General features: G+C 44.4%; 1 protein-coding gene across 2 annotated transcripts in view; it reads left to right on the top strand.

The window, feature by feature from the left end:
- Positions 1–5,875: 5,875 nt before the first annotated feature.
- The window catches only part of LOC106940728 (immunoglobulin superfamily DCC subclass member 3-like), an 11,160-nt gene continuing 7,348 nt past the window's right edge, over positions 5,876–9,687 (top strand). For both annotated transcript variants that reach the window (XM_015023534.1, XM_015023533.1), the window contains exons 1-6: positions 5,876–6,871; positions 6,969–7,274; positions 7,350–7,494; positions 7,570–7,700; positions 7,829–7,966; positions 8,052–8,210. In XM_015023534.1, coding sequence (XP_014879020.1) covers positions 7,001–7,274; positions 7,350–7,494; positions 7,570–7,700; positions 7,829–7,966; positions 8,052–8,210 — 847 coding nt within the window. In that variant the 5' untranslated portion in view covers positions 5,876–6,871; positions 6,969–7,000. The remainder of the gene's footprint in view (positions 6,872–6,968; positions 7,275–7,349; positions 7,495–7,569; positions 7,701–7,828; positions 7,967–8,051; positions 8,211–9,687) is intronic.

The raw sequence follows: 9,687 nt of genomic DNA, 5'->3' as shown, positions 1-9,687 counted from the left end.
TTTTTATATTAAATTCTGGTTCTATAAACTCTATTCCTATTTTCCCAGTTATTTTGATGCATCTGTATAGATTTGAACATATTGATAATTGTTTAATTAATTGCACTGAATAACTTTCTACAGTGTGTGATTGATCTTGTTTCTTTTCCATTACTGACATTTCTACTGTTGGTAGAATCCAGGATGGTCCAAGTGATGTTGGTGTTTGACTAATTTCTAAACTATTCATTTAAATTCTTTTATTTTATTTCCAATTGTCCATCTAAAACTCATTTCTTTCTTTTCTTTTTCCCAACATGGATTTAAAATTTCCAGAGTTGGAGGATCAAAGTTATAACCAATAACTGATTTCCAGTTTTGTTCTCCGTAAATCTAACGGCTTTTCTCCCATTTCTATTCCTGTTGCTGCAGTTGGTGAGGTTTTAAATGCTCCAGTTCATAATCTTAGTGCCTGATGTTGGATAATGTCTAATTTAACCAGATGAGTTTTAGCTGCTGAACCAAAAACCAAAGTCTATGTTGGATCTCATTCCTGTGTAAATCTGTTTTATTGTCTATCTGCTCCCCAGTCACTGCCAGCCAAGCATCTCAAAATATTAAACATTTTCTTACATTTATCAACAACTTCTTGAATATGTATATTCCATTTTAACTTTTCATCAAACCAGCCCTGAACATTTTACTTTACCTGCTCTAATTCTTGGTTATATGATTTTAGTTTTATTTCCTTGTTAATTTTTTCTAAGTAAATATCATTACTTTCGTTTTATCAACTGAGAACTTAAATCCCCATTTCTCTATTTCAATAATAACCTCGTAATTTTTTAACAATAAAATCTAAGTTTTTCCATCTTTTCCAAACAGCTCCATCATCTGCAAAAAGTGAACAACCCATGTATTTTCCAATATCTTTAAATACGTCATTTATCATCATTGAAAACAGTAATAAACTTATAATACTCCCTTCCATTTTCTACTTCATATTTTCCTGAGATAACTTCTCCTATTCTAACTTGTATTTTTCTATTTGTTAAAAAAGTCTTTAATCCATTTAAATATTCTCCCTTTAATACCCAACTTGCATAATTTAATTAATTTAATTTAATTTCTACTATATATTTTCCTGAGATAACTTCTCCTATTCTAACTTGTATTTTCCTGTTTGATAAAAAGTCTTTAATCCATTTAAATATTCTCCCTCTAATATCCAACTTGTATAATTAATAATTCATCCACCCACATCATGTCATATGCCTTTTCTATATCAAAAAATACTGCTACTACACTTTCTTTATTTACTTGAGCTCTTCTAATGTCATGCTCTAAACATAACGTTGGATCATTTGTACTCCTCCCTTTTCAAAAACCACTTTGATATTTTGACATATATCCTTTACTATTTAAATAATATACTAATCTATTATTAATCATTTTTTTCATTATTTTACATAGATTTGATGTTAAAGCTATTGGTCTGTAATTTTCTGGGTTTGAATTATTTTTTCCTGGTTTGGCTGTTGGTATAATTGATTCCTTCCAGTTCAACGGTAATTTTCCCTCCTCCCAAATTTTATTATATAATTGTGATAATATATCTTTAGATTTTTCACTGAGTTGCCTTATCATTCAGATCTGGTCTTTACCTGGTGCCGTGTTTTTTGTCTTCTTAAGTGCATAATAATTCAATTCAGCTTTTGTAAACTCAACATTCAACAAATTATTTGTTTCTTCATCGTTCTGTAAAAAAATCTTTATATATAATTTTTGTATGTTCTCTTCCTTTTCACTAATATTATTTGAACTATGAATTTTACTAAATGTTCTTGCCAATATTTCAACTTTGTCTTCATCTCTTGTTATATTTGTATCATCTATTTTTAGTATTGGATATTCAGACTCTCTTTTTATACCATTCATTCTTTTCCATATTTCCTAAATTTTTGTTTCTTTCCCTATCGTACTACAAAAATTTCTCCAATATTCTCTTTTTGCATTTTTTATAGTTCTCCTTATTATTGCTTGTTTTCTTTTATAATCAATTAAATTCTTATAAATTGGATTATGTTTTATTACCTTAAATGCTTTATTTCTTAATTTTATTGCTTCTTTGCACTCATTTGTCCACCATGGCACCATTTTCTTATCAATCTTACTTCCTGATTTCTTTATAGAATTATCTGCTGCTTCCATTATTATCTTACAAATTATTAAATTTACCTCATTTCTACTTTTTCTAAGTTTATTTGACTCAAATATCTAAATTTAATGCAGTTTGCTTTATTAAAATGTAACTTTTCCCAAGCTTTATATTCTTATTATTTAGATTCAGTCCTACTCTTATTGTTATGGGATAATGATCACTACCTATTGTAGATTATTTATCAATGAACCAATCACTAATACCAGCTAAAACAAATCAATAATTGATTCCATCTGTTCTTATATTAATTCTTGTTCCCCTTCCATCATTAATACATACCAGATTTTTCATTTCCATGAATTCTTCTATAACTTGTCCGTTTTTATCATTACATTTACCCCACACTGCACTATTTGCATTAAAATCTCCACACCAAATTACTTTCCCTTCCAAATATTCAGTTAACTCCTCCATTATATCAGTGGATAATGTTTTACATGGATTATAAACATTTATTATTTTGAATGTACCTTCTTGTTCCCATATTACTACATGTTCCAGCTCTTTCCATGTTCCTAATGCCTGATATTAATAAATGCTCCTCTTTTCTTACACCATCAAATCCTTTAATCACAAAATCTAATAATCTAATCAAGTTTCCTGAACACAAATAATTTCCGGTTGTTCTTCAAGCTCATCAATAACCTTTAAGTTCCTGTCAGCAATTAAACTTCTACAATTCTTTTGTGTTTCAGAACCAGAACCAGCTTTATTGGCCCAGTTCGTTTGGTCCGATGGTTCTGATAGATCTCCACATAGAAGCTTCAGGTGATTCTGATGCTGCAGAACCAGTTCAAACCCAAAATGGTTCTGGTTCAACTGGGCCTCAGCTGGGAAGCTTCACTGCTTCCTCAGAACCAGAACAGAACCAGCAGCTAAATGGGTCCAACATTAAATAAGTCGAGGTTCCCCCTGCTCGTACCAGCAGAACCGGGCTGAACCAGAACTTCTGGACTGAGAGGAAGTTGAAGGATTGGTTCTGATGGAGTGGTTCTGACCAGCTTCATTTCCAGTTTGAACCAGAACTTTTCTAGAATCTAAAGAATCTGACAGAAGCAGAGATTGGACCAGCTGAATGGTTCTGCTGATCAGAACCGGTGAAACGGGTCAGAACCGGTTCTAGGCAGAACCTCAGCGTGGTTCTGGTTCTGTTGTTCTGCTGCCATAAAATAAAAACTCCTCATCCTCCCCCTCCTCTTTTCTGTCTGACCTTTGACCCCTCCTCCCCCTCAAGCCCCGCCCCTCCCACATCAGCCAGGCATCTCCGGGTTTTGGTTCAGTTGGAGCCCGACTTCAGACGAAGCAGGAGCGAGGAGGCTCTGCAGCAGAACCGGGTCAGAGCCAGAGGAGAACCGGGTCAGAGCCAGAGGAGAACCGGGTCAGAACCAGAGGAGAACCGGGTCCGAATCACAAGCCTGAAGACGATGCTGTTCAGCCTGATGATGAAGATGTTGATGATGCTGCTGGGACTCTGCTGCTCAGGTCAGACTCTGTTTCAGAACCAAAAGTTCTGTTCACCGACCCGACACCAACAGAACTCTGAGGTTCTGATTCATCTTCTGGTTTACATTCCCTCCTCTTCATCATTTCCTGGTTTCTCCTCCTCTTCATCAGTAATCCAGAAGTTTCCAGGTTTACGTTTCTTCCAGTTTGTTCTGAAGCTTTTCTGCTTCAGCCAATCAGAGCATCACATTTTTCATCTGACCAATAAAAACACAGCAGTGTGGTTTAATGAAAATCAGTTTAAAAGCTGCTGAAAGGCTGATGCTTAAATCTGATCGGATCAGAACCAGAACCATCATCATCATCGTGGTCCCTCTCTCTCTTTATCTTCCCTCCATCATTTGCTCCTTTTTCTCTTCATTTTCTTTTGTCTTCACTCCAGTTTTTACTTTCAGGCTCCCAGTTTGATCTGCTGCTGGTCAAACTGGGAGGAACTGGTTCAGTCTAAATTAACCCAGTTTAACCCAGGTGACTCACCTGAACAGGAAGTGACCCGTTCAGCAGCAGACTGAAGGACATCTGTCCAGGGGGACGAGAGGGGGACTGTCTGGTTCTCAGGGTGCTGAAGGATTTACCCCAGGGGGGGTAATTGTTGGAACCGTGAAGTTCACGTTCAGAGTCGGGTGGGCGGGGTCTGGGGGGGCGGTCTCATGACCTCCTGACCTCTGGGCCTGTCTGCTGCTCAGGGATGGGGGGGATGTGCAGTCAGACCCCCCCATGATGAGCCCCTCCCCCTCAGGAAGGAGGGGTGATGATGATGATGATGCTGGACCTTCGGCTCCATCGGAGCCCCGTTTTAACGAAGCGCCATCGGCCTGCCGCCATCGGGGTCAGCGTGTCTTCGTAAGCGAAGCAGGAGCTGCCAACACCGGCGGCAACGTCAGATGGAGACGGAAAAACGACAGACGGGAAAATTCTCATTTATTTACAGCTCATGGAAACATGGAAACATTCACCTGCATTTATTTTAGATTTATTAAAAATCATTTAACCTTTAGAAATTTCACAGTTATGCTTTGATACCATGATTATTCATCATAAGTTAGAAAAAAATTATAAAATTAAAATGAATTACAGAATTTTAAAATTAAAATATACTGCTCAAAAAAAATAAAGGGAACATTTCACTTTAATTTTGTGTGTGGCTGCAAATACAGGCCTCCATTGGTTAATAAATTTGATTTCCATTGATGATTTTTGTGTGATTTTGTTGTCGGCACATTTGACTTTGTACAGAACAAAGTATTCAATGAGAATATTTCATTCATTCAGATCTAGGATGTGTTATTTGAGTGTTCCCTTTATTTTTTTGAGCAGTGTAGTTTCTAAAGCAGCTTCAAAGGTTTTGGGTAAAAACTTAAATAATTTCTTCATTGCCTGATTCTCCAGAAAAACATCATGAAATATCAGCTCCATCGCTATGGCAACACCACGGCGCAAACAACGGCCGGGTCTGGGATGCTGGTTCGATTCCACACAGGAAAACATGTTGATCCATGTTGATCCAGGTTGCCATGTTGATCCAGGTTGCCTTGTTTTCAGGTGTTTTATTCTGCAGCGATGCTTTGTGTTTTTATCTCTGTATCTGTTATTATCCAGAACCAGGTTCTGGTCCAGAACCAGGTTCTGAACCAGAACCTGGATGAGGAACGACCAGAAGGTTCTGGCGGGTCCGACAGCTGCAGTGGGGATGCAGGAGGATTGTGTCTGGTCCGGTTTGTTGTTCTGATTGTTTTCTTTCATGCTGGGGGGTCAGAGGTCAGTCAGCTGGAGGGAAGGGGGGGTTGCAGACTGGAGCTGAGTTCAAGTGCAGCTTCACAAATCGACCAATTGGATCCTCCGATGGTCTGGAAGAACTTTATGAAAGTAATTTCAGTTCATTCATTCATTCATTCATTCCTTCATTCATTCATTCATTCATTCATTTATCACAGTTGATCGGTTATCGGTGCAGTGAGCTCAGCTACTTATTATGACCAGTTTAGATGTTTCTGTGGAAACCAGCAGAGCATCGTTTATCTGACTGATCCGATCACAACCTGGTTCCGTCCAGTCGGATCCGGTCCAGCTTCGGTCCGGTTCCGCCTCCTCTAGCCACTCTGGGTGGTTAAACAAGACCATCAGTTCTGGTTTGGTTCAGTTTGAAGAACCGTAACGGAACACAAAACTCCAGTCCAGGCCGCCGCCCTGCAGCTTTTAGATGCTTCTCTGCTGCAGCAGCTGAACAGAATAATTAGGTTGTTAAGGCTCTGGAGAGCCGATCTGCACCAGGAGGAGGCGATGAAGCTGCTTGATTCCAGTGTTTTGTTCCTGTGGCTCATCTAAAAACTGCAGGACAGCAGAGGACTGGAGTTTGAGAACCCGAGTCCTGAACCAATCAGTAGCCGCTTTGAAGCGGCTCAGCCAATGAGAACGCGGTCACCTTTAATATTGACCTCAACCCAAAGGTGGAGCTGTGACATCACGCCAGGTGGACTGGTCACATGACGTCAGGGCTAATGCTGCGTTCACACCAAACGCGTCTGACGCTTCAGGTCGGACGAGCCGCTGTTTCCGCCGCCGGTCTCTGGACTATGGCGGATGAAATTTAGAGACTAGCACCAAAATATGAAGCTCCTGACGGAGGTGACAGCTGATGGAGGCACGCCGCGCGTTGGAGCCTCTTCCCTGTGAAACACTGAGTCTGGCTTTTATTTACTGAAATCAACAGAATGTCGCGTGTTTGAATTCTCCAGATGATTCAGAGGTTTCCTGAGTTTCACTTACTCGCTCTCGGTGTTATTTACGTCAGCAGGACCCCAGCTACAGCCGCCACTACGTCACATAGCAGAGTCTCTCTGATTAGTTCCCGCTCCGCGTCCGTTGGCAAATGTTCAGATTTTCCAGCTCCATCGTCAACCTCAAAACTCTTGAAACGCTTCAGCCGTCGCGCCCTGGACGACGTCGCGCCCTGGACGACGTCGCTGCTGACGCTCCAGGCGCACTTGGTGTGAGCAGCATTAGCTCCGCCCACTCCCTCATGTGGCGATCCTGATTTAAGGAGTTTGATTTTAACCCAGAGTTATGCCTGCAGGCGCGACCGGAAGGAATGCTGACGTCATCATCATCATCACCTTCATCATCACCTTCATCAGTCTCCATGGTTCTCATTCCTCAGTAGAGCCTGCAGTGAGTTGAGTTGTGCCCTGAGTTTTGCCTGCAGGCAGACCTTATTGCCACCGTGTGCTCCAGCTGAGGCCCCGCCCCTCTCCTACCTGCTCTCCAGGTGCGCTGGGAGCCTCGGAGCTCTCCTTCCTGATGGAGCCCAGGGACGTGATTGCCGTCAGGGACCGCCCCCTGATGTTGCACTGCCAGGTGGAGGGGGAGGGGCCCGTCAGCATCACATGGAGGCATAATGGGGTTCCCATAGCAACCAGCGACAGGGCGACGGTGCTGGCCAACGGCACGCTGCTCCTCAGGAACTTTTCCAAGAGGCGAGAGAGCAATGAGTCGGACGCCGGCGAATACGACTGCGCGGCGCAGAACCGCTACGGGTTGCTTATCAGCCGCAAGGCGCGGGCGCAGCTGGCCTGTGAGTCACACCTGCACCATGTAACATCATCCCTCACCTGCAGCACACCTGACCTGACCTGTCTCCATGCCGCAGCGCTCCCAAAGTTCCTGTCCCACCCACAGTCCCTGGCGGTGGACGAAGGGGGTGTGGCCAGACTCAGCTGCCAGGTGAACGGGATTCCTGAGGCAAACATCACCTGGCAGAAGGACCGCCTCCCTCTGAGCACCGCTGACCCCAGGTGACCCTCCTTACCTGCAGCTCCTGGCAAGCTTCCAGAGTCTCGTCATCACGTTTCCCCCGGTTGTGTCTGCAGGTACACTCTGCTCCCCAACGGCGTCCTGCAGGTTACCGCAGTCCAGCGCTCCGACGCCGGCCTGTTCCGCTGCATCGCCTCCAACATCGCCAACACGCGCTACAGCCGTGAGGCCCAGCTGTCCGTCACCGGTAAGGGAACCACCTGAGGCCCGGAGGTTTGAAAAAAACAAACGTCTGAAGCTCTCTACCTGATCAGTGGTTCTGGTGTCAGCGGGTCTGGGCCGTTTCACTGATGGGTTCTGGTTCTGTGGGTCCAGTTGCAGGGTCCAGAACCTACAAGGAGCCTGTGATCCTCTCTGGACCTCAGAACCTCACCATCAATATCCACCAGACCGCCATCTTGGAATGCATCGCAACAGGAAACCCACGCCCCATTGTGTCCTGGAGTCGCCTTGGTAACGCCACCATCACCTGTCTGTCTCTAGCACCTGTCCTCACCTGTCCTCACCTGTCCTCACCTGTCCTGTCCTCTGCCACCAGACGGCCGGTCCATCGGCGTGGAGGGCGTCCAGGTCCTGGGGACGGGGAACCTGATGATCTCGGATGCGTCTCTGCAGCACTCCGGGGTCTACGTCTGCTCTGCCAACCGGCCTGGCAGCCGGTCCAGAAGAACTGCGCTGGGACGCCTCGTGGTGCAAGGTAAAGAACCGACTCTGGACCTCTGGCCTCACAGACAAACCGGGCTGATCCAGAACCAATCGGACCAGACAAATTCTGAATCAGTTCATGGTTTTCAGTTCTTTGTTGGAATCAGTTCCTCTCTGAGAGAGAGAGGAGCGTAGCAGCGTGACTACAGCGAGCGCTCTGGATGACCCCAGCCAGAGCCTGGCAGCTTCAATACAGGACAGGTTCATCTGCACAAGGTGGGACTGTTGGACTCCAGCAGAACCAGCAGGCTGCTACCAAAGGGTTCTGGTTCTGGTCCAGATGAAGGTCGGTTAACTTCGCTCAGCCTGAGGTTGGGGGGCTGTGGGGTCAGAGGTCAGGCCATTAGCATGTTGATTAGCATGAGAAGAGACGCGGCGCACAATGAGGATCTGGTTCCCACAGCGGTGCCGTCTGTCCCGGCAGAACCCCACCCGGTCCGACCCACCCTGTCACTGAGCAGAACTTCTGATGGACCCATTTATTCTGGTTCTGCTGGGCAGCAGCAGAACCTCTGATCTGCAGAGTCAGTACCAGCCGACCCATCTGGGTCAGAACCATGTTCTGTTTGACACAGAACCCGGTCAGTTCTCTGAGGCGGTCCAAAGAAATGAGGAAGATGAAGAACGCAGCGTCTGGACCAGAACCAGAACCAGAACCAGGACCAAACTGGACCAATTCTCAAAATTTGGGTCATTAGGATTTATCTGAATCATTTTCATCCCTCTGTGTGTGTGTGTGTGTGTGTGTGTGTGTGTTTCCACGCTTCATAGATCATCTTTATTTCTCTGCTAGTGAAACCATCCCCCCACACACACACTATCTGCCCTTTGACCCCTGACCCGCCCCTCCCCTTTCTTTGTATTTAAAGCCAAATGGGCGGGGCTTCAGGAGATGTGAGTGGGGTCTCAGGGTTACCAGGACGACAGGCGGCCAGAGGCGAGACAGCACCTGTCTGTCTCTGGGGGTGCAAGGGTCAAAGGTCAAAGTGGAGTTTAAACACAGACACAAAGAAGTTCAAGTTCAGAAAGAGAGATAGGTTCACTAACGGGACGATGGCGTGGGAAATCCCAGAGAGCAGCCCCCTGCTGGAGCAAAGAGGCAACTGCAGCTGCTGCTCTTCATCATCATCATCATCATCATCATCATCATCATCAGGATCTTCATCTCAGGCCCGAGTGTCCCACAGAGAAAAAACTTTCTTTAGCAGAAAGACACAGACACTTTGTTTATTGTATCGCTATGGCAATACATTAGCCATAGCTAGTTTTATTGTTGTGTTATTGTCCTAACATGCTGCAGCTCTGGAGAAACTCTTGGATCACATTCCTCTCAAAGCTGCAAGGACCCTGTTTCCAGCATACTTTTTCCTTCCACCCAATTTTCCCTCCATGCAAAAGGCTTTTAATTATTCAATCAAACAAATTTTATTTGTATAGCACATTTCAGCAGCAAGGCATTTCAAAGTGCT

Source organism: Poecilia latipinna, unplaced genomic scaffold, assembly GCF_001443285.1.
Source record: "Poecilia latipinna isolate Pla-1442-1.1 unplaced genomic scaffold, P_latipinna-1.0 Scaffold3338, whole genome shotgun sequence".
NCBI classification, from domain to species: domain Eukaryota; kingdom Metazoa; phylum Chordata; class Actinopteri; order Cyprinodontiformes; family Poeciliidae; genus Poecilia; species Poecilia latipinna.
The sequence above is the reverse complement of the archived record's forward strand: the minus strand, read 5'-3'. Positions and strand labels throughout refer to the sequence as shown.